Genomic DNA, 22002 nt, shown 5'->3' with positions numbered 1-22002 from the left:
CTGCGGGCACACGTCTAACTTGTTAATTAACCGATCGTGCAAAAGAAACAAACGGGTTCTATTTTTCTATGTTCGCCTTCTTCGTCTTCTTTACATTATTCTTTGTTAATGCACTGACTTTAAGTAGCCGGTTACTGTACTAGTTCCCACTTCTCTCGGGCAACTATTTTGCAAACCCACGTTTATCAAGGCTTTGTTATATCTCGCTAAGTTTCTAACAGTTCTGAAGCATCCTGTACCCCGTAATCATCTCCGTGAATGCAACGATAAGATGGACGAGCACTTCGCTTACCGATCGGTCATTCGTTTCAATTAACCGCGGCAACTCTTACTTCACGCTGATCCTCGTTATTTGCACGTAATTAATCAAATGCAGTCGCGTTCGTTCTTACGTCGCGTTCTGTGAGTGCTTTCACGGGAATCGAGGCTAATCATAGAGCCGCGATAAAGCTTGTTTTGTAACGCTAATTGCGAGCACTCGGCCGGCTGTCTATTAGAGATGCAACTATGTGCCTTCAAGGTTGAACTGGCGCAAGGGGAATCACAGAGGTGCACGCGATGAAAGCGATTCGTGGGACGAATAAATAATCCTGTACGTTTCGCGTAGGAATAGACGATAGTGACTAAGAAACGCGCGTGGTTTAGGTATTCGCGGCATCTATTCGATGTTGAGCGTATTTTACTTGCTGCGCGAACCTTCTGGTCCGTGAAGTTATTGTTGCGAACCGCACTCGCGTATTTGTTTGCCGCGTGTTGACATCCGCATTAAATGCATATTGCGAAACGCAGGTTCGAGGAAGCGCAAAGCAGCCGCGCGTGGCAAAGATTCTTTCACATTCTTGCATTCTCATTTCGCTTTGCCGGCATCCCATCGACGTCCTATCCTTTCAGCCGCCCCACACTACTACTATCTATCAGCGCGTTTTAAATTCGTTGAATTCCTTGGAATTCCGTTGAATTGAATGTTGATATAAGTAGAGCCCAGGCGATTAATTGCAGATCTAAGGCCAGTTGTTCGACTTTCCAGGAAATCGATGAGCTATTGCTGTATTTCGCTATAGCGTGCGGGATCGGTGCCGGTGCACTGTTGCTGCTTTTCGTTTTGGTCTGCGTCCTCTTCTGCAAAATCAATCGATTGGCTGCGGACGGGTGAGTATCCTGTTCCACTCGATATAAATGAAAAGAATGATTGCGCGATATTGTCTCTGTCCCCTTTGGCGCACGCAAAACTCCGCCTCGTGTTCCTTTGGGGGGGGACCCTTCGAATTTGTTTGACGCTGATCCCTTTGAGCTTTGCTTCGGAGAGAAACGCGCAGTAAGCTTCGCTTCTGTCTTAAAGGCATGGTATTTATAAAGTCTGACGAGTTTTCTTATTGATATTGCCGGTATCGATAGCTTTGCTGGCCTGTCGTTTTGTTGGGATGAGCCACGTCCTCGACGATGTAGGCCGAAAATCGGAATAAGTCACGTAAGATTTATATTCTAAAAAGCGAATGCCATTGCCAATTGTTCACCGTTTCTCGGAGATTCTACGCGAGTACGCTTTTATTGAATTCATGAGTCACGGCAGACCGTCATTGATATCATATCTTAACTGCCCCGCGACGCGATTGTTTAGCTTATCTCGCTGGAAGTATGTGAGATGAGTACAGGAGTTAAAACAGACCTGCGCGTAACCAGACTCGTTTTTTTATCATTATTTTTCGGCCTATCGAGACGTTTTTTTAACTCTTTGTTATCTCATTTATCTATCTCTAAGATTTTTATAAGTTTCACGTTGTCGTGGCACAAATACAGCGTAGAGTCAAGTTAGTAGTCGTAATGTACGAGCGCAAAGGGTTGAATTATGTCTCTTGGATAGAATATTGTTGAATTATTACAACTTTAAACGATTTGTGGAACACGTTCAAAATTGCTTTTATATCATTCATTTCACACCCAGCGCGAGGTTCTTGTATATAGCTAGTCAAATTATCCAGGTCCAATCAACTAAATAGGCAAACGAGCATGATGGCAGACTTTTGTTACACGAACCCTACAATCGTGCCAGGAGAATTGCTGTCTCGTCGCGGATTCTCGATGTACAGTGGTTCCGACAATTTCAACGATGATTACGGAGCGAAGAACAAGGAATATCAATATGGAACTTACCACGAGGCACGGTCAAAGTTTTGACGAAGGATAGGGAGCTTCGAGATATTCCATGGGGAACATAGCTTGTGTAACATCAACAGAGCATTCGAGGAGAATTAGAAGATCGATGTAAAATATAAGACTCGTATAAGTCAATCGCCATTTGCCATAAAATTTATTTATATACATGCATATATATATTTTATATATATATATATATAATTTCGTTGTCATTTATAAGGTCAAGTATTAAAACTCAGAATACACGTAGATCATCAAGAACATCACTTTGATTAGTTTCATAGGAGACATATATATATTTATTAAACGAACAGCGAATGAAAACGTTGCAATTAAGTGAATTGTATCTAATTTACAATAACGTCTCGCGAAGAAATAAATTATTTTGACACGCTATACTAGCTCACTAGCTGCCGATTACGTCACACATATCGGTCAGCAGGAAAAAATGTTACGCCTCCATGCACTCGCGATAGAAGGCATTAATAGATTATGGAAACAAAGCAGTGTACTATGCAACTTATTTGTATAATTTAAGAGACTAAAGTGTGCAATTACTAACCTAAGCTACGCCTGGCACATTCTCTAGTCTCCCCGACTATTTATTTTACATCTATTAGCGACAGTGATCGAATTTCAGAGTTACCTATATAGAATAATATCTGTTCTGTTTGTAGCGTGTTTCTAATAAATATTACTATGTTACATATTCTTCTGCGTATTCATGGCTAACCCATACCGTTTGTACTCGATTCCTGCAACATTCTAACACTACTCCTGGCCCCACATCACAGGCAACACCCCGTACTTTAAAGAATTTTAATTTTTACGCAACATTCCGCACTCTACACTTCACAGTTCATAGGTTACGCTTCGCTCCGCATTCTACACTCGACGCTTCACAATTCATAACCAATGCATCACAGCTCCCACTTCCCCATAAGCAATTTCGCGGCTCGCAACTTCTCTTGCAGGTGCAGCGGCTTGAAAACGGCCTGTTCCGAATTCCATTGCACGATTCTTGCACCTGCAATAAAGTTGCAAACCGGGGGTTGTTCGTGAGTACACAAAAATCATTTGTAACTTTGTTGAAAACCTTTTTGCACAGACGAGGTATAGGATAGACCTATCACCTAGAGCCACCCAAACTGTATTACCGACCCATAATTTGAGGTCTGAATGTAGTGACATCTACTCATGAACAGCGTCCAACTCAGCAACTACTCTGAAATGTGTTGAAACGCTGAAAGGTGTGTGCGTACTTGTATACGTGTGACTTGTTTAGAGAGAGAGTTTGACATAAGAGGGTAGGCTTTTGTTACGGTATGCTTTGGCTCGGTTGGTCAACGACTCACGCGGATTTCTCTCCGAAAATCCATTTCGTGGATCAAGACACTATGGCGTTCAGAAATGGCATTTCTTCAAAGCCCGTGCAAGCTATAAATTGCAAGATGACATTGTTTATTAGCACTTTGCGTACCCTCGCGAACCCTTTCACGTATCGTGCGCCGAAAAAAGTATTAAAAATTCACGCTGTTACTGATATTCCCACAAGTTTCTAATGCACTGTTTAATCATTCCAGTGAAGTAATAATAATTGGATTCCGTTTGCCGCCAACACTGAAATTTACAGTAAAATCTAATTTTAAAAGTCTCGCAGAAAGTTGCATGATGCATGAGTGTCTTAAAAGTTTGTCTAGCCCTGAGAAATTCATCGGTTCAGTCAAGTGTGTGCATGGCATAGTGCATATTATCTCGTGATTTCTCAATTTCATCGATTACTGGACCATGTGGGAGGCCTTTTAATTTAACAGGATTCCATTCAGATATACCCGTTACTTAGAAGACTTTTTCAGAAACTGAAGGATGTTTAAAAACAGAAAATGATTTTGTAATCAAAAAGTGTTTCATAGAGTACCGTGCCTCTACGTGTTAGTGATGTGAACGCGAATTCCCATAAGGTGATAAGTCTATCGTTTTAGCCTATACTTCGCCGATGCTAACAAGTATCTCACTCATATTTCTCCAAATATTCCTGCAACTATTCACTTACAATAAGTTCAACTAAAACGTATTTATACATTATAAATAATACTACGTGATATGTATAAGCATTAACATTAATGTATCGAACGATTAAACATTGAGAATAAAAAAGAATTCAGTCGGCGGAGAAAATCATTTGCAAATCCAAGGCCAAATGTTACAAATTGCTTGATATCTCGAGTTCTATCGATTATAGTTAATAATAATTTATACTGGGCGGTTAGTGTAAATGTTGTTAACATTATTTGTCACAGCAATAGCCACTGGAATGGATATTTTAGCCGAAAATCCATTTTTGCCGAAGAATTCGCTGGATTTCGCAATTGTAACTAACCGTCGACCTTGTTTTCATCGGGGGACATCATTCCTCGAAATCTACATAAGGAGCTCACAGATCTTCGTGTACTCAGTCGTCGTCGGTCCTCCGGACTTGAAGGACCTCCGGGAACCCTGGAGCTGCCGAGCCACCTGGATCCACTGGACTTCCTGGGGACCTGGTTCTTCCTCCCCCTCCCCCCGGAGCTGCTGAACTTGCTGGGGACCTGGTCAGGATTTCATCCCTGGTTCTTCCTCCGCCTCCCCCCTGGAGCTGCCGAGCCACCTGGATCCACTGGACTTCCTGAGGACCTGGTTCTTCCTCCCCCTCCCCCGGAGCTGCTGAACTTGCTGGGGACCTGGTCAGGATTTCAACCCTGGTTCTTCCGCCAGCCTCTCGCCCCTCTGGCCTGGGTTCGTTTATTCGCTTGGTGCTCGTGAAATTTTGGGGTTCGGTGAGTCATTTAAAATTTTATTGTTTTGCGAATGTGAAATCTGATTTCTTCGGTCGTTTTCCATCATCTGTCCTATTTCCATGCATACTTTCGAGAATTTTGCGCGAGTCGTTCTATTTTGTGTATTTCTTCGATGGGTTTGCATGATTTATTTTATTTCATGCATTTCTTCGATGGGTTTAAATGATTTATTTCATTTTCGTGAATTTCTTCGATGGTTTTCTCTGATTCATTTCATCTCGTCGATGTCTTCGATGGTTTTCCCTGATTCATTTCATGTCTTCGATGGTTTTCTCTGATTCATTTCATCTCGTCGATGTCTTCGATGGTTTGCCCTAATTCATATCATCTCGTCGATGTCTTCGATGGTTTTCCCTGATTCATTTCATCTCGTCTATGTCTTCGATGGTTTTTGTGACTTCTGTCACTCTTTCCTTCAAGTACTTATCTCTGCGGTGGTTTTGCATGCTCGTGCGTGCTCCGCTGTTGGTCGAAATTATCTCGATCGTCTCCAACTCAATAAGCTTTTCCTTAATTTCTTTCCAGGCCGACCACACCGTTACTAACATATAGTAGTTGATTGTTTCAGCTTTTCAGGTTCACCGTTACTAGTGAAAAGTGATAGTGAAAAGTGATAGTGAAAAGTGATCGTGCAAAGTGACAGTGAAAGAAGACATCTAAGGAAGCCTAGGCTAATTTATTATAGTATGAAGTATTTAAGGTCCCATGTAAAATTGCCAAGCAGTCACTAAATCGTTAACTTTGTTGTTCGTTTATTGGCTCCTCATCTGCGATGAGGAGGTTACCGCTGCTTCCGTTTGCGGAAGCAAGTGACTGAGCATGGAATCGGTATGGGTGGATCAGTTTCATCCCTTGGTGTTCTTGTCCAAAGGGAAAAGTTTCGGGCGTAGGGGGTGCACCTTTTGGTACACTGCCTGCGTAAGTCACCCGGTTCGATTACCCAATCTCCGTGTTGGACGGCTTGAGTCAGGTCAAGTGTTTGCTCCTGACGAGTCGCATCGGAGCAACAGGAATCGTCTGGGAGGCGCCGAGCGCTTTTCCCTTTCGACTTGGACAGCAGGGTGGTAGGAACTGCGCCGTCCAATACTCGTTTCATGCTTACCCTTCGCCTTTCCTTCTTTCCTGAATTTCTTTTAATCGAGCGATTGCTTGGCAGTTCCCTAGATTCTATATCTAAACCGAAGGGATCGATGGAACTTTGTTTCCATCCATCTCTTTGGTTTAGTAGGCTTCATGTACAGGGAGATCGATGGAACTTTGATTCCATCTATCTCTCTACGGGTCTCGAAAAGCAGCAACCTCCTCGTGGTGAGACCTGGTAATCGATGAGAATCGAGCCGATAGCTGTGATTGTCAAATATTCTAATTAGATATAAGAATTTCTTTAACTTGCAATACTATGTAACTTAAAATGTTGTTCGATTGTTCCTACCGAACCCCAGAATACGAATATAGTGTTAAGATGGAAGAATAAGTGCAAGTTGGAATATTTCAGCGAGATACTGGAACTGTTGAGTTTTTCACAATTTTTAAAGTCCTCTCTGCTTCAGCATTTTATTGAAATATACAAAGTTACAATTCCTTTGCGAGGTATTCCACGTTACATCATGAAAGCATGTCTTCCACAAATAATGTTGTTGTTTATATAAATTTGTACGTTAAATAAATTTGTTTTGCGTTAAATAAACCGGAATAGGACAGCAAGGTTAAAAGACGAATGTGATATCGTTTTATTTTCTTCCTCCGTTCTCTTCCGTTGAACGAAATATGTTCATAAGACGATTTTTAAATTGTTACTCTAACAGAAACATTTGTAAATCGCGGGCATTGACTCTCAAAACATAAACTAGTTTTACTCGTGCTTAATTCTAGTTCCTACCACGCGTAGCGTTACAATCTGTTTTGAGACTTCACCGGTAACGTTGCATGCGACACTAAAATGGCAAGGGGGTCCTAGGACCCCCTAAACTGGCGACACAAAAATACATTGCTTGATAGGTCTATTCTATACCTCGTCTGTGGGTTAGGTGTGTCCAAGAGTGTCCGAAAGTGGCGGAGCAAAGTGATAAACGGCGGTAGGTCATGGTGGGGGTAAGCATTTGTCCCACGTCTCGCTACAGCCGATCATCGCCGATGCGCATCCGCGGTGTTGGAACGTTAGAACTGGTTAGGTTTGTTTTTTAATTGAACGAGCATTCGATTTTCTTGTTGATTCGGAAGGTAATTTACAACGAATTGCACTAACATAACTATTGACACTGCCCCAAAAACTATACTTTGCACAGTATACAATTGTGCGTTGTCATTTGGGTATTTTAAGTAATCTCCAAATCCAAGAAGAGGCTAGTTTGTCGCTATAACCTCGATTTAGTTTTTAGGAACCTCATGACAAAGTTATTCCAATTTATAACATTTAATTTTAATTTATTAAACGCACATATCGATACAAATTGTCAGAAAATAAGATGCGTAACACCAAGGACAATAAATGTTCTGCAAATTTTCTTTAAGCTAAACAGATTTGGAAATTACAAGGATATATATTAAGTTTAGTTTTTCTCTATTGCCAAACAGTAACAAGAGGCAGAGTATCAGTGGAGATAATTCAGCCGTGCACAAACTTGTGTGGAAGAAAAAATTTTAAAAAATGCAACCTGGTGAATGGCAAGCTTAATATTTATTACATAATACCTCCTCATAAAGTTATTACTTTATGTGTGATTTGCTTCGTTTTTAGGTGAAAAAAATACTGACTTTATGCAAAAGGTCAATCCAAAGGAGTTAAAGTCTATGGATTTAATGTTTCTGAAACGAGCAGAAGAAATAAATCTTGAAAGGGCACTCAGATACAAAAAACTTCGTAAAAGTAATGCTATACTTGGCCTGTCTTTAGCGGCCACTGTTCTTGGAATTTACTTTTATACCATGCACGCAGTGAAACAAGAAACTTTCTTAGACGATCTTAACGAGCCCGAAACAATAAGCAAAGAATCTATCGCAAATTAAAAATGTTTGTAGCATTTATAGTTTATAGAATTTAAAGATGTTATCTACTATCAACACAGGTCGAAAAGGAAACAAAACATGAACCATTAATGTAACTGCGTTGTATAAATATTGAATAATTATAAATATATCGTATTACATTTGTATTCATTATTAAAGTCATACGAATCCAAGGAAAAATGGCAGGGCTAAGATTACCGCCTCTTCCGACTATTAGAGATGTCGTAAAACTGTATAAACTAAGAGCAATGAAACAGCTTTCGCAGAATTTTATTCTAAATGAAAAGTTAACAGACAAAATGGTCAAAAGATCAGGGAATCTTGCTGGATGTCATGTATTAGAAGTTGGCCCAGGACCTGGTGGATTAACCAGATCGATTTTAAGACAGCATCCTGAGAAACTAATAGTTATAGAAAAAGACAGGCGTTTTAAATCAACATTAGACATGTTAGCAGATGCTTTTGGGGCAGTTAATGGTAACATGGATATAATTTTTGACGATATCATGAAAGTATGCATGAACGATCTTTTCCCTAAAACTGAAATGAAAGCTTGGGAGGACAAAAGCCCAAAGATTTATATAATCGGCAATTTACCATTTAACGTGTCAACGCCCTTAATAATACAATGGCTACACGCGATCTGTGAAAGGAGAGGCCCTTGGGAATTCGGAAGGGTCAGAATGACATTGACATTTCAAAAAGAAGTTGCTGAACGTTTAGTAGCTGAACCATTCGATCCACAAAGATCCAGATTATCTGTAATGGCACAAGCTTGGACACACCCAGTACTGCATTTTATGATACCAGGTAGAATAAACTATCACTCTTCTGTTCTACAATTAACTTACGCTTTTAAACCTCGTGTATAAAACGTTTGTTTTTTTATAATCTGTAAATTATAGGTTCAGCTTTTGTTCCAAAACCGGACGTCGATGTTGGCCTTATATCGTTTGTGCCTCTGGCTGTTCCACGCACGAAACACGAGTTTAAAATTTTTGAGAAAGTAACGCGACACATTTTCAGTTTTCGTCAAAAATATAGTATACGAGGCATCGAGTAAGTACAATTTTTTACTTTGAAACGTGTTACCGCATACTCAGGGTCATCTTATTATTGATAAATCCTCTCCTGGAAATGGACGACATTAGACAGAAATGCAAAATTAAAAAGTTTCACTATTTTTCATAAAGAATACAATGACATATGTATATTTTCTTAGCGCAATAAAGGGCGAGTTCCACTTGCGCCCAAATCGCCAGTGATGTTCATTAGGGTAGGTTTCCCTATATGCGACTGGATGCATCGTCAAGAATTTCAAAGTCGATTTTCTCAAAAATGGAGCGCAATATCAAAAAATTTATTTCCTTTTTCTCGACTTATTTACTTGTTACAAGTAGAAAAGAAAGAGTAACTTTTTTTGATATCGCACTTTATTTTCGTGAAAATCGACTTTGAAATTCTTGACGTCTTAACTTAATGAAAATCACGGGCGATTTGGGCGTAAATGGAATAATTATGTAAAAAATTTCTGAATTTCATATTTAATTCTCATTTTTTTTTATTCATCCTGTAGAACACTGTTCCCATTGGAGTGTCGAGGGGAATTAGGCATCATGATGTATAAACTTTCTGATTTGGATCCAACAACGAGACCAATGCAACTTACAGTAGAGGATATCGACAAACTTGTCACTGCATATAAATATTTAATAGAGAAACATCCAGGAGTTGGCTCGTACGAGTATCGTGCATCTCAACGTTTATCATCATTGTCAAGCATAAAAGATTTAGAAGTTACAGAATATACAGAATCCTAATTTCACTGGTGTATGAATCTTTCGTAACACTTTACATCTTTTCATTCAATACTTACTTCATTATTAGAAGTGCCTGCGTAAATGCATACATACATAAAGATACAAGTTAAAATATGCCATTAATATCGCCTGTCATACACCAAAATTCACCGTCTGTCCTTACTTAGAAACGATAACTTATAGCGCTTAACTTGAAGTATTTGTGAAAGTGTAAATAATTGCAGCGGTAGAAATATAAAAGTTTTCATTGTATTTTACTTATTATATATTCCAAATAAATGATACAACCGAAGTCATCGATCAGCTCGCAAATTCTTATTCTAATGTTAATAGACTTTTAATGTTTTCATAAACTGTAAACACATTCTTTTTATTGTAAATATCCGTCCGATGCTCAGATTTATAATTACATATATCCAGTTCAAGTTTCTCCTTATTTTGTCTCGTTTAAGGGAAAATTCTAATGATTTGAGATCTCTACACTTATCAAAAATTTGTGATGTACATGTGTTTTTGTATCTACTTTTATTCATGCATTCCGTGTGTATAAAGATATGATGCGTATGTGATAAAACTTTGGATCAACTAAAGAAATCTCTAAATTATTCAACATCCATATGTGTTAGTAATACGCATATGTGAATGTATTTTTGAAAACATGTTCTGCATCGTCTGCCAGTCTCGTCAGTAGCAATTTTTACGTCGTCTATTGCCCAAAGTAATACACTGACAAAAGTAATCGTCCTAAATCCATCCATGTTGAGTTACTCTCATAACTACTACATAAGTATACAATGTCACGTGTCTTTTCCTTTAACTTTTTCAAGGTAATAAACGTTAAACAATTTGCAGATGTAATAAAAAATGATAAACTATACTTTTAATCGTTAAAAATTAAAATACATTAAACTTTTAATTCGGCGTGATTTACACGAGACCAGCTCTTCGCATATACATTATGTGTAAATATACTGCTTGCAAATAGAATGTAAGTAATAATATACAAGGCATCACACCTGAAACTAGTGAATACATGGATAATATACTGATAATACATGTATTGCAAGAGTACAGATAAATGAAGACACACAGTAAGGAGGAGAATTTAAAGAAAATATTTTCATCACTCTTCTAAATCCAAATCTTCTAGCTCGTCCTCTAAACCTTCTAAATCTTCCTCCACAAATAGGTTCTCGTTAATTGCTAATGCAGCTGCACCTTCGCCTACGGTAACTATCCCAAAAACTTCGTAAGTAACTTCGCGAGAAAAACTGTAGTAGTACTTAATATACCATCCTGCGGTAATACGAGCATTCTATACGTACCAGTAGAATCTTCGTTGTTTTCTGTCTCATTGGTTTTCAGTCGATCCGAAGTAGCTACAGTTATTCCAGTACTATCAATTTCACTAGCTTCAAGCGCAAGCCTGTCCATATCAAGCTCCCTGTACTCCATCTCTTCCTCCTCTTCTTCCTCTTCGCGAACATAACTAGATATTGCTTCGTCTCCATCGTCGATACCTAAATAACATTTTGAATATAATTTTGTACGATGCTTATGCCGTAAGTTTTATTAATAAAAATTATTATAAATTAACAATGAGAATACCGTCTCCAGCCGCAAGCTCAGGATTAAAGTAGAACATTTCTCTGCCAGATATACCAACTTGGCGACCGGCTTTATAGTCGTTCCGTCTCTTTTCTTCATCCCTAATAGCCTGCTCTTTCTTTTCCCTTAGTTTCCTCTTCTTCCACGCCAAGAATGTCTCCAGAGTTATTTTAGTCTACAGACACAAGTAACAGATCATCGCTACTGCACGCTTTTACAAGTTATGTTAAACACTTCGATAAACATTCCTAACAATCTCTTCTCTACTAAATTATCGCACAGAAGATTTTGAAAATTTAATTATAAACATGCTCCTACTTGGCTTGGTCCCAAATTAGCTCGCTCTGTTTCAATCAAATCCTCTAACGACATTTCGTCCTTTTTATCTTCCTTCTTTTTATCTTTCTTGAGCACAAAACCAGGTGGAAGCGCATGCCTGTAGATACATTTCTGTCCCGATGGACATTCCCAAAACCATCCGTATTTTGATTTTTCTACTGCTTCCAAAAAGTGCTTACAAATCTAAAATTAACAAAATATAAGATAGTTTCTCCTAATATACTATAAATGGGTGAATAAATATGAAAATATCGTAGACGTCTACTCACGATATCAGTGGTTGGACGATTACCACCCCCGTGCTTCTTTTCTACAACTTCCTTCAATTTATCTTCGTCCCACTTATCCATTGTATCGGTTTCTTTATCATCGTCGTCTCTCATATCACAGTATAACGAACGTTTCTCTGCTTTTCTTTCTATGCTTAAATCGTGAGAGAACTTGCACTTGTCGCCTTTCGTGCATTGTCCTTGCTTGAAAAATGCGCATACTACCGACTTGGGATCAGTTCCTACAAAACACAAGCGATCGCTGTTTAACCTTCGTAGTTGGCGTTTGGAGTGTTAAAAAAAAGTTGAAATGCTATAAAGCAAACAACGAGTAACAGGACACAAATCAGACAATTATTGACAATCATTTTTTTTCTCTTAACTAGATCTCTGCGATAACCTTACTTTATTCAATACCTTTCTCTATTTTTTGCGTTTGCACGGGCTTAAATATGAGAGCTAATTCTTTCTGCTCCTTTAATTTTTTTTCTTTTTCAAGCTTTTTAATATTAGGATCTTCTAATTTCCGTGGATTAACACCACCTGATTTTACCTGCTTCTCTACTTGCTGAATGAATTTCTGTTGCTTGGCACCTTTCTTGTTTTTTATACCGAAAGTTTTGTCCTACGAGAAGAAGAAAGCGGCATTTAAATGGATAAGGCGATCGGAAATAATAATAATTCCCCCACGTGCATGTATGTTTGAAATATGGGATATCATGCGTTTAAGGTTAGCAATCTTAAGAACCATCGCGTTCGAATACCTCAATGACTTTCTCCTTTTTCTTCTGCTCCACTTTTTTACTGGGAGCAGGTGCCTTTTTGGGTGGCATTTCATTCAGTTATTTGTATTTAGAGGAGTGTTAGATACAGAAACTCTGACCACAGAATTTTACAGATGAACAGTGCTCCTCCGACCACGGACCAGTGCAGCACACGAATCGGAAATCATGAATGTGGTGGTGCCAGGACAGACCATAAAATACATACTCCGTATGTTCGTGTTTGACAGATGCATTAAACGTTGTTTACTCGGCCCAGTTCTCGATTCTCTTATTGGACAAATATTGTTTAACAGACTTTTCAAATAAATCGAATATAACCTAACTTGGAAAGTATACTTTCATTTAACTTGTAAGTAAAGAAATTTCATCACTGACTACTTTTTAAAGCAGTGTAAAGTATTGAAAATAAACTCAATATTTATTATTAATTAAGTTAATACTTAAAGTATCGTACATTCGTTTTACGTAATCATTAACTTTTTGCAACCTATTTTATTCTAGAGATATTTGTAACGATTTTGAATGAATTCCTATAAATCCCATTACATTTCACTTGCTTTTTTTTCATTGTCTAATTTTCATATGAAATATTTATAAGTTATCAATAATTTCAAATGTATAAGGGTTTTTTCAAGGCTTCGAAAAGTACTTTATTTTCTTTGGCGCTGGAATATCGAAATATGACAGGCTTTTTAGCCATTCAAAATAAATAAAAATATTAGAATATTAAGGTTGTGGTTAAGGCTTTATTTTCTCCTAGAATACCCTTTACAAATATTTCTACTATAATTTTACTTATTAATAATTGAATATATATTAATATTTTATGTTTAGTAAACTCGGAGCTCTCTATAACTTGCGAGAAAAAAGACTGCTCTTGGTAGCACTCTGGTGGCACAGTTTGAAAGGTTATAACACGTTATTTCGTTGCGGAAACGTTTCAGTCAATCCACTTTATACTCTCTGACGTTAACGCAGAGCGTGGTCAGAGGCCTTTTTAATTGTAGATTGTGGTTAGAACTGCTTTTGCTCAATCTTCTCCAACAATCGAAATGGCGAAATTCGATTTGACATCTCGTATAGGTCAATATCTTGATCGACATTTAGTGTTCCCTCTCCTGGAGTTCTTATCTGCGAAACAGGTATAACAAAAAGTGGAATATATTCGCCATATGCGCTTTGGTTATAATGCACTCACGGTTTTCAGATTTACGATGAAGACGAGTTGCTCCAAGCCAAACTCGATATACTTAGTAAAACGAACATGATAGATTACACCATTGACATCAGGAAGCAGCTGTATCCGAACTTGGAAGTGCCGGAGGTACGAATAGACTCTGATATAACTGAATATTTGTGAATGACAAGCCTGACTACGAGAGCTTTAATTGTAGGAGTTGAAAGCCCGCCGTGCCGATGTGCTGCAAGAGCTCAGAGTTCTGCAGGATAATGTATCAGTCGTGATCGCGCTCATGAATAACGAGGAGGTCATGAAGAAGATGGAAAACATGAGAGATTCTAAAGCATTGAACAATTATCTTACTCAGGAGTCTGATGTAAGTATAATAAAATATATAACGCAATGCCATAGCAGTTTCAAATAATACAAATCAAAGTTCACGTTAACTTATTTACTGTGTGTTTGTAGTTCCGAGTAGAAATGATGGACAGTTTCGTGAAGTTGGCAAAGTATAGATACGAGTGCGGCAATTATTCGGTTTCTACCTCATATTTATATTTCTATATGCTTATAATGCCACCAGCAGATAAGGTATGGCCACAAAGTGTTCAATTACAAGGTTGAAACTAGCACGTTTCAATAATGCGCGCATATGTAAATTTCCAGAATTATTTAAACGTGCTTTGGGGTAAATTGGCGTCAGAGATTTTGGTGCAAAACTGGGAGACTGCATTAGAGGATGTAAACAAGCTGAGGGAATACATCGACAGTAATGTTATAGGGAACTCTCTTCAAATATTACAACAAAGGACATGGCTCATTCATTGGAGTTTGTTCGTCTTTTTCAATCATGTAAAGGGCAGAGATTTAATCATAGAAATGTTCCTCTATCGGCCACAGTACGTCTATACTTTAAAAAGCATCCTTAAATAACATACTAAGTGTAATTAAATGCTCAAGATTATTTCTTGTTCTTACAGTTACCTAAATGCTATTCAGACAATGTGTCCGCATATATTGCGTTATTTAGCTGCTGCTGTCATTGTCAATCGTTCCAGGCGGTCCATACTAAAGGATCTCGTGAAAGTAATACAACAGGTCTGTAAACAGTCTTTTCTTGGAACTTCATTTTTTTTTTCATGTTATTTGAAATCTTCAAATTAACATATCCATTACTTTCTGTTAACAGGAATCGTATACGTATCGCGATCCTATTACAGAGTTTCTGGAACATTTATACGTGAATTATGACTTCGTCGGAGCAAGACAGAAATTACAAGAGTGTCAAACAGTTGTATTTAATGACTTTTTCTTGATCGCATTATTAAGTGAATTTGTAGAGAATGCTCGTTTGATGATCTTCGAAACATTCTGCAGAATTCATCAGTGTATCAGTATTGGGTATAATAGCTCTCTCAATATGTTGCGAAGAGGACGTTATCAACGTTTTCTAACATTTTCTTTTTTTATTGCAGAATGCTTGCAGAGAAGCTTAACATGAAGGCAGACGTGGCAGAGTGTTGGATCGTTAATTTAATACGTAACGCGCGGCTAGATGCTAAAATAGACAGCAAGTTAGGACACGTTGTAATGGGTGGGCAGCCTGCTTCACCGTATCAACAACTAGTTGAGAAAATTGAGACGCTGAGCGTACGAAGCGAAGCGTTAGAGAACTTGATCGAACGCAAGCTGAAGGCTAAGAATCAGGATCCTGTAAGCATAGTGTGGAACTAAACAAGGTCAGTATCATTCACAATTATTTTTCCTTACATTTTTCATTACAAAATTCCCTCACGCGTGACTAAATTATAAAGATACAAAAGACTTTTACATTCTAAATGCAAAGTTTTATTGATCGTATACATCGTACCTAAAGGCTCCATTCGTTGCAGCGTCAAATTTCTTGGAATTTGGACTCGTGACACCACGTCACGATCAGCAGGGATACTGTCAGAGAAGGCACTTAATTCAACCCGCAGTGAAAACAGAACATTGAGATTGAAATAATTCAGCTGCATGCGCGCCAAGGGAAGATCGACCATATATCATGAAACGAATATATTTTTATTCATTGATTCTTACAAAAAATTATATTACTCGAATAAAAATATATTTGCATCAGTATTGTACGAATATATTACAACACACATGTGTAAATTACAGCGTAAAAGCTGTACGTCTTGTAATACGTGTCTGCACGTTTCATTATTCGAAATGTGCAAGGAAGGAAGTAATCGAGTACTTGCGATAATACTTGCTATCATTTACTGTACTTTCATCATTAGACATTTAAAAAGATATTCTAACAGAAAAGACGGAAGATATTTAATTAAAAAAAGGAAGAAAAAGCAGAATACAATTGTTCATTCCACAACTCAACATACACGGCGAGTCGAGATCAGAGATGGGCAAGAGTTGAAAATTAAGAATGATCATTTAAGACTAAATATTTCGCGGAAGGTTTTTTTTTATGCGTCTCGTAATAAAACTTTGCACTGATCTATCCGAAAGTAATCTAGCTTTTAAGCTGCATTTTTAATGATACTAACAATATTGTTTATTTTTCTGTAAAAACACTGTGCACAGGACAATATGTAATTTCTTGCTTCAGTAACAGATATCTCGACAAATATAAAAAAGACGTAATCTATGGGTATTGTCATGAATCATCACAAATTGTCCGTTTCGTTAACAACCAAAGAATCGTTTGTTATCGCCTGAGAATCTTCTATGTCTGAGAAGACAAAACTGCACCCGGTATAAGAATCCTGATTGATGCAGTATATTAAGACACTCCTCCAATACGGGTCCTGGGCTAACAGTCTAGGATTCCCTAAAATTATAACTAAAACGCGAGCACGAGTAATTGCGACATTGAGCCTTCGAGGGCAAGCCACGAATCCGAGAGAATGTTTGATATCTTCGTTTACAAAATTATTCGAGGACCGTACGGCTGATATAATGATGACATTACGCTCTTGACCTTGGAATCCTTCCACGCTGCTGATTTTTGGCAACTGCACGTCTAGTTCCATGAGCAAGTCTCGAATTTGGAGGACCTGCATTCAGTGAATGATACTAATAAAATGTGACTTCTTAGATTGATTATTTTAAATTCACATTCAACTACTTTACCTGCTTTTGATAAGGAGTTATGATTCCAATATCGTCGGGCGAAAGACCACATTTATATAGTTTTAACAAGTAAAGATACACCTGCGCTGCTTCCTCAGGATTATACCAACTAGGATTATCAGTGTCTTTACAATTCTGACCATTAATGCCATGAAAGACTACTGACGGCGGAGAACCGTTTCTTTCTGGTAGTTCAGCGGCTAATGTCCGCAAAATCTTAGCTTCCTTGCTTCTTTTGGAAGAAATCTATAAATATCATTCAATTATGTATTTTTATTTAATAAATATCCGAAATATGATTGTCGTCGGTTAAATATACGTACCTGTGGTATTAGCTCAGAATCGTAAAACAGTGAACTTGATAAATCAAGTATTTCCGGTAAGCTTCGATAATTCATAACAAGCTTCGTGACGAGCCGAGGATCGTACAGCGTTTCGAAGCCATTAGGATCCTTCTGATAAGGGAAGTGACGCAGTAACCTCGATAGAAAAGACACGTCCAAACCAAAATTCTTCGCTAATCTACTTTGTACGACTGGGCCAAGCTGCAATGGATCACCCGCAAGAACTATCTGCCCATGATCAGAATGAATAAAATTAAGTGGAATCATGATCTCTGGTTCCGTCGCTTGGCCAGCCTCGTCGACTAGTACGTGTGAGAAATGTTCACGAGGGAAACCCATATTGTGCAATATTCCCAACGCGATACAGGTACCGATAGTAATTCTGTGCCGTCCAAGTACGCTCATAGGACAATTTACTCTTGGCCCGACTCCGCTGTATTTTGTTTTTTCATATGTTCCTTCCTGCGCTATTTCCGCAGTGGCGCAATATGGCAATAACTTATCAGGTATAGAATCACTACCCAAACAATGATGAGCTACAAGCCGTACCTATGAAAAAAATACAAAAGAAATATTTAATGCTAACTATCCAGTATGCGATCATTCAAAGCGGATTAGCATTCATATTTCTATTGTAATAAAGTAACTTTTTAATACTATATATTGATAGAACTAAATTTTTCGAGCAGTATGTTGATAATACAATTATTAATTACTTTTTAATTAATAATGAGAAAGCCAGGTCTATGCAAAGTTTTTGTATTATATGAATATAAAATACCATATCGCCAGGTTTAAGTACACCGCTATCTAGAAGTCGTTCCGATATAAGATTCGCTGAGCTGTTAGATGGTGTAGCAACTAACAATCGACTTCCAGGTATTATTGTTAAAAGTTGCAAAATTGTCTCACAAAGAGTAACAGTCTTCCCTGTACCGGGTGGTCCAAATATTACATACGGTAATGGCCGTGCTTGCCCCTTCAATATGTTTTTCACAGCTTCTTTTTGATAATAATTTAGTCTTTTATTGAACCAAAGTATCTTTCGTTTTTTCACTTGCGAAAGGTACGGTTGTAATTCAGCGTTGTGAGAAGAAACCGGTGATTCTTGTTTCGAATTCTTTGGCGACACTGTATCTACCGAATTCTGTTGAACGCTTGTTTCACTCTTCGTCATGCTTATCTCGCTCTTCGTTTCGATAGATTGATTGTCATGTGTTGTTGAAACAAGGCTCGTTTCAAGGTTTGAATTGCACTCTACTGGTTTAATGTTGAATAATCTTTCTATGACTGACACTTTTGAGAATGACTTATTTGTACTACTGGATTTATTGCTTATAGAAGTAGTACTAGTATAAGAAGACTCCGATGATATGGAATCAGTTCGCTGATGAATAATCTGTTTAGGAACTGGCTTGCGTGTTATTTCAATTTCTTCGAGATTTACTTGAGAGTCTTTTTCAATTACGTGCGTAGGGAACAATAAATTAGGTCCCAGGCGATTTGTAGCCATATTGATGGCATTATGACAACGTTGTATGACAGATGTTGAACATTTAAACGTTGCTTGACAATCTTCACAATTATATTCTTCGTGAAACTTTCTATTGAATTTCAAGAAAATTTCCGAGCTGGTAACTTTGTGAATACATCCCTCATATTTCAGTTTTCCTGTAACACACAAAACGGGAGCTTTTAGTTTATGGCATACGATATTAAATAATTCACATAAACTCACAAGGAATTAATTTAGCAACTTTAGTTTAATTCACTTTCCTCTACAGAAAACTCTGTATGTGTATTAATATTTCCGAGCTTAACTAACATACCTTGAGAATCATCCCACTTAAAAGATACTATAGCTCTGTCGCCAATAAGAAGAGACGGGCGTTTTTCTGCAAGACCAGGTACTTCCATCACTAAATATTCTCCGCAGTGCCTCAAGATTGTGCTTTCTATACTGTACTGTTGCATATTTATCGTTTGAGCAATATCTTCCAAATATAATAAAGCATGAAAACGATCCTTGTACGTTTGAAAACTGAGTCTACCCAATAGGCAAGGTATAGCATCTCCCACATCTTGTTCGCATTCAGTTTGTGATTTACCTTCATTTATACATTGCGATATTATGTCCCAATAGCATTTTGGGACTTTAAATATTACGTTACGTACTTTGATGAAGGCTGGCGGCCTATACGGACGAATGCCTGGAATGTATGTAGCTTGATTCCAGTCATCCAGATCCAGCAAGTGGCTATGTTTATTGGTTCTGTTATTATTGCCTTTAGAGCACGTTTTCTTTTGTATATTTTTAGGTGTGACAGTTATATAAAACATTCTTCCGATTTCAAAACCTTTAAAACTAAAAATAAATAACTCCTCGCTCCTACCAATAAATTTCCCCTTGCATCTGAATATGTAAGTCAAAGTGTCGGAAGGACTTAATACTGAAACTTTATCAGCAGCGCTCGGTTGCACTAAATATAGTTGAGACTGAGCTTTCTTTATCATGAAACAACCTTTCCGTAATACACGAACAGTATTACCTACATTTTGTACTGTAACTGTTAAATCTGTTTCTTCTAATACATTTAAATCAATGTTTAAATTATTACTAATAACTATATCACACTTATCCTTCATGAGTTCGTTTAAGTTCTTTCTTGTTATATGAGTACTGCATAATGTTGGTAATTCAGTCTTTTTTCCTGAGACCTATAAAGGACAGATACATTTCTATTACATACATTTTCAATTATTACATCAAACTGTTCCACTTAATCCCAATAGAACCGTTAACGTCCAAATCAGTTACTTTCAAAACAGCACTTGCCTGAATTACTGGAACCACGGTTAACGACCTCCATGTGTAAATTCCCTGATCACTTTCGACACTGTCGCTAATCACTTTGTCCCCGACACAAGGAATGTAGCCCAAATCGCATATCCTTCTAGTGAATACAACGTCTTTGCCAATAACGCCGACTTCTTTATTTGGGTCATAACTAGATACAGTTCCAATATCCAGCTTCGATCTCAGTGGTTGTATTCTCTTTATCTCTAAGATATCTCCGCTCAAATCGTAAGACTCCTCATTAATCTCCACTTCGGACTCCAGCTTCAACCAATCTCCAATTACAGGGATAAACTCAGATTGCACTTTATTTAAGTCGACAGAAATATCGTCAGGTTCTATAGTTAATAATCGATTCTTGCATTCTATTACTTTCCCGATTATGCATTTTGTTAAGGTTTGCGGTTTAACAGGTTTTGGCGGAGGTTCTGCAGGGTTTGGCAGAGGGTCCGCAGGGACGTCATCCCAAGATTCGTCTATCACAGAAATAATCTTCCTTATCTTATGCTCTTCTCCATGGTTTTCCCGTGAAACAGAATAATGAACATGATCGCCTATTGCTAAATTATTTGGCGAGATGTTCGCTCTATCGCACATATAAAAGTCATCAAGTAGAACGTAATCCGTCGCCATGAAAGTGATCTTTCCTGTCTTGTAATAACAATCATCTTTATTAAAATATTTATCTTTCTGCGTCTCCTCCTTGTAGGCATTCTCGATGCGAGCTATGACATTGTTGATTTCGTCTGTGTCGCTTTTCGTGGACGACTTATATCCTACGGTATACTTTATAAGAGTATAGATTAAAGATAGCATGTTTAGTTTCTACTGTTTCTATCCATGTACCTATGAAATGAAAGTATGCAATGTGTTACAATCAGGAAAGAAGTTTACACACGAACAAGTGCTCAAACATTAAAATATACCGGTCGATTGGCTGATATCTCCACTCGGTTGCTTTCAGGTAATCCAGTTCCTCTCTCAACGATTGGACGCGTTTTAAGTGCAACACTCGGTGCAGACGTTTCTGTTGTTTCTGCCCTTGCAACTCGGATTTCATTTGATTCAGGATCTTCGACGTTTGATTCCTGCTGGAGGTTAGTTCCGAATCTTGAGCTTCCGACGTTCTTTGCCCTGGTGAATGGCCTAAACTTCCAGATGACAGAGCGGAGGAATTCATACTTTTACGAGTAACGCTTCGGAGTTACGTTGCAGGTCATTTGATGGTCTGCGGATACACGTGGATACACGTGCTTTCTGGGCTTGCCTCGTTCATTTACATTAACTGTGCGTCAAACCGCTTAATGTTACAGGCTGACGAGATTGGAAAACGTGGACAGGAGAGTGCTCTTCGAGCGTACCTGCATAGGTGCCCCGAGTAGAACCAAGCAGAACTAAAGGAACTGGGAGTTGGAAACTGGAAATGACTGGAAAGTGGAAAGCAGAGTCTCTGCCAGAGACTGTTCGGCTGCGAGTCAATAAACCTCCCACTTGACCATACCTTGGCATGATTAGGCCAATTAGAAGCGACGAGAGCCGTAGTAATCACAGCGGGAAGATTGTTTCGAATCCTTACTTTTTTTTATTAATCATTGAGTATATAAATAAGAAAATAAAGAATTATATTATAATAAAGAATTTCTCTTTATTATCCCCGGCGAGAACGTA

The 22002-nt window shown here is 38.0% G+C and overlaps 6 protein-coding genes across 10 annotated transcripts; 4 read left to right on the top strand and 2 right to left on the bottom strand.

Annotated features, from left to right (window-relative positions):
• The first annotated feature begins 499 nt into the window (after positions 1 to 499).
• LOC143368889 (uncharacterized) lies at positions 500 to 2863 on the top strand. Its single transcript, XM_076812095.1, has 4 exons — positions 500 to 520; positions 566 to 592; positions 1028 to 1149; positions 1980 to 2863. The coding sequence occupies exons 1-4, from the start codon at positions 500 to 502 to the stop codon at positions 2173 to 2175; spliced, it is 366 nt and encodes a 121-aa protein (XP_076668210.1). The 3' UTR covers positions 2176 to 2863.
• Positions 2864 to 7098: 4235 nt separating this feature from the next.
• Positions 7099 to 8132, top strand: LOC143368844 (cytochrome c oxidase assembly factor 3, mitochondrial-like). Of its 2 annotated transcripts, none has more exons than XM_076811977.1 (3): positions 7099 to 7211; positions 7566 to 7648; positions 7729 to 8132. In XM_076811977.1, exons 2-3 carry the CDS (start codon positions 7639 to 7641, stop codon positions 7995 to 7997), a joined length of 279 nt encoding a protein of 92 aa, XP_076668092.1. In that variant the 5' UTR covers positions 7099 to 7211; positions 7566 to 7638; the 3' UTR covers positions 7998 to 8132. The 2 variants fall into 2 exon arrangements, with proteins under 2 accessions (XP_076668092.1, XP_076668093.1); XM_076811978.1 differs by having other exon boundaries at positions 7183 to 7211; positions 7545 to 7648.
• A 42-nt stretch (positions 8133 to 8174) lies between these two features.
• Positions 8175 to 10129, top strand: Mttfb1 (mitochondrial transcription factor B1). Of its 2 annotated transcripts, XR_013085296.1 has the most exons (4): positions 8175 to 8807; positions 8903 to 9056; positions 9574 to 9886; positions 9924 to 10129. XR_013085296.1 is itself a non-coding variant. In XM_076811970.1 (3 exons), the coding sequence occupies exons 1-3, from the start codon at positions 8177 to 8179 to the stop codon at positions 9815 to 9817; spliced, it is 1029 nt and encodes a 342-aa protein (XP_076668085.1). In that variant the 5' UTR covers positions 8175 to 8176; the 3' UTR covers positions 9818 to 10129. The 2 variants fall into 2 exon arrangements, 1 of the variants encoding a protein (XP_076668085.1); XM_076811970.1 differs by having other exon boundaries at positions 9574 to 10129.
• A 543-nt stretch (positions 10130 to 10672) lies between these two features.
• On the bottom strand, positions 10673 to 13136 carry LOC143368839 (zinc finger CCCH domain-containing protein 15 homolog). The gene is made up of 7 exons (XM_076811969.1): positions 12798 to 13136; positions 12451 to 12658; positions 12034 to 12275; positions 11744 to 11947; positions 11426 to 11600; positions 11143 to 11337; positions 10673 to 11050 (listed from the first exon to the last, which is right to left on the bottom strand). Exons 1-7 carry the CDS (start codon positions 12864 to 12866, stop codon positions 10941 to 10943), a joined length of 1203 nt encoding a protein of 400 aa, XP_076668084.1. The 5' UTR covers positions 12867 to 13136; the 3' UTR covers positions 10673 to 10940.
• A 627-nt stretch (positions 13137 to 13763) lies between these two features.
• On the top strand, positions 13764 to 21972 carry Eif3e (eukaryotic translation initiation factor 3 subunit E). 3 transcript variants are annotated; one of them, XM_076811957.1, is made up of 9 exons: positions 13764 to 13960; positions 14026 to 14142; positions 14213 to 14374; positions 14467 to 14589; positions 14665 to 14897; positions 14979 to 15096; positions 15188 to 15399; positions 15474 to 15737; positions 21648 to 21972. In XM_076811957.1, exons 1-8 carry the CDS (start codon positions 13871 to 13873, stop codon positions 15730 to 15732), a joined length of 1314 nt encoding a protein of 437 aa, XP_076668072.1. In that variant the 5' UTR covers positions 13764 to 13870; the 3' UTR covers positions 15733 to 15737; positions 21648 to 21972. The 3 variants fall into 3 exon arrangements, with proteins under 3 accessions (XP_076668072.1, XP_076668071.1, XP_076668070.1); XM_076811956.1 differs by lacking the exon at positions 21648 to 21972 and adding an exon at positions 15875 to 16120; XM_076811955.1 differs by lacking the exon at positions 21648 to 21972 and adding an exon at positions 15891 to 16120 and having other exon boundaries at positions 13765 to 13960.
• On the bottom strand, positions 16042 to 21400 carry Armi (probable RNA helicase armitage). The gene is made up of 7 exons (XM_076811943.1): positions 21261 to 21400; positions 20314 to 21180; positions 19307 to 20195; positions 18259 to 19148; positions 17457 to 18026; positions 17134 to 17379; positions 16042 to 17057 (listed from the first exon to the last, which is right to left on the bottom strand). The coding sequence occupies exons 2-7, from the start codon at positions 21148 to 21150 to the stop codon at positions 16668 to 16670; spliced, it is 3822 nt and encodes a 1273-aa protein (XP_076668058.1). The 5' UTR covers positions 21151 to 21180; positions 21261 to 21400; the 3' UTR covers positions 16042 to 16667.
• Positions 21973 to 22002: the final 30 nt, after the last annotated feature.

This window comes from Andrena cerasifolii, chromosome 5 (genome assembly GCF_050908995.1).
Source record: "Andrena cerasifolii isolate SP2316 chromosome 5, iyAndCera1_principal, whole genome shotgun sequence".
In the NCBI taxonomy this organism is placed as follows: Eukaryota; Metazoa; Arthropoda; class Insecta; order Hymenoptera; family Andrenidae; genus Andrena; species Andrena cerasifolii.
This window is presented reverse-complemented; position numbering and strand designations above follow the sequence as displayed.

Coding starts and splice junctions, on each gene's coding strand:
- LOC143368889 (XM_076812095.1), top strand. CDS start 500: ATGCAACTATGTGCCTTCAAG. Junction 521..565: donor TGCAACTATGTGCCTTCAAG/GTTGAACTGGCG, acceptor ACGCGATGAAAG/CGATTCGTGGGACGAATAAA. Junction 1,150..1,979: donor AATCGATTGGCTGCGGACGG/GTGAGTATCCTG, acceptor CAAATTATCCAG/GTCCAATCAACTAAATAGGC.
- Mttfb1 (XM_076811970.1), top strand. CDS start 8,177: ATGGCAGGGCTAAGATTACCGCCTCTTCCGACTATTAGAGATGTCGTA. Junction 8,808..8,902: donor ACTGCATTTTATGATACCAG/GTAGAATAAACT, acceptor TGTAAATTATAG/GTTCAGCTTTTGTTCCAAAA. Junction 9,057..9,573: donor TATAGTATACGAGGCATCGA/GTAAGTACAATT, acceptor TTCATCCTGTAG/AACACTGTTCCCATTGGAGT.
- LOC143368839 (XM_076811969.1), bottom strand. CDS start 12,866: ATGCCACCCAAAAAGGCACCTGCTCCCAGTAAAAAAGTGGAGCAGAAG. Junction 11,601..11,743: donor CTAATTTGGGACCAAGCCAA/GTAGGAGCATGT, acceptor TTGTGTCTGTAG/ACTAAAATAACTCTGGAGAC. Junction 11,051..11,142: donor AAACAACGAAGATTCTACTG/GTACGTATAGAA, acceptor TTTTTGGGATAG/TTACCGTAGGCGAAGGTGCA.
- Eif3e (XM_076811957.1), top strand. CDS start 13,871: ATGGCGAAATTCGATTTGACATCTCGTATAGGTCAATATCTTGATCGA. Junction 14,898..14,978: donor ATGTTCCTCTATCGGCCACA/GTACGTCTATAC, acceptor TTGTTCTTACAG/TTACCTAAATGCTATTCAGA. Junction 15,400..15,473: donor CATCAGTGTATCAGTATTGG/GTATAATAGCTC, acceptor TTTTTATTGCAG/AATGCTTGCAGAGAAGCTTA.
- Armi (XM_076811943.1), bottom strand. CDS start 21,150: ATGCTATCTTTAATCTATACTCTTATAAAGTATACCGTAGGATATAAG. Junction 18,027..18,258: donor TACTTAAACCTGGCGATATG/GTATTTTATATT, acceptor TTTTTTTCATAG/GTACGGCTTGTAGCTCATCA. Junction 17,058..17,133: donor TAACTCCTTATCAAAAGCAG/GTAAAGTAGTTG, acceptor CACTGAATGCAG/GTCCTCCAAATTCGAGACTT.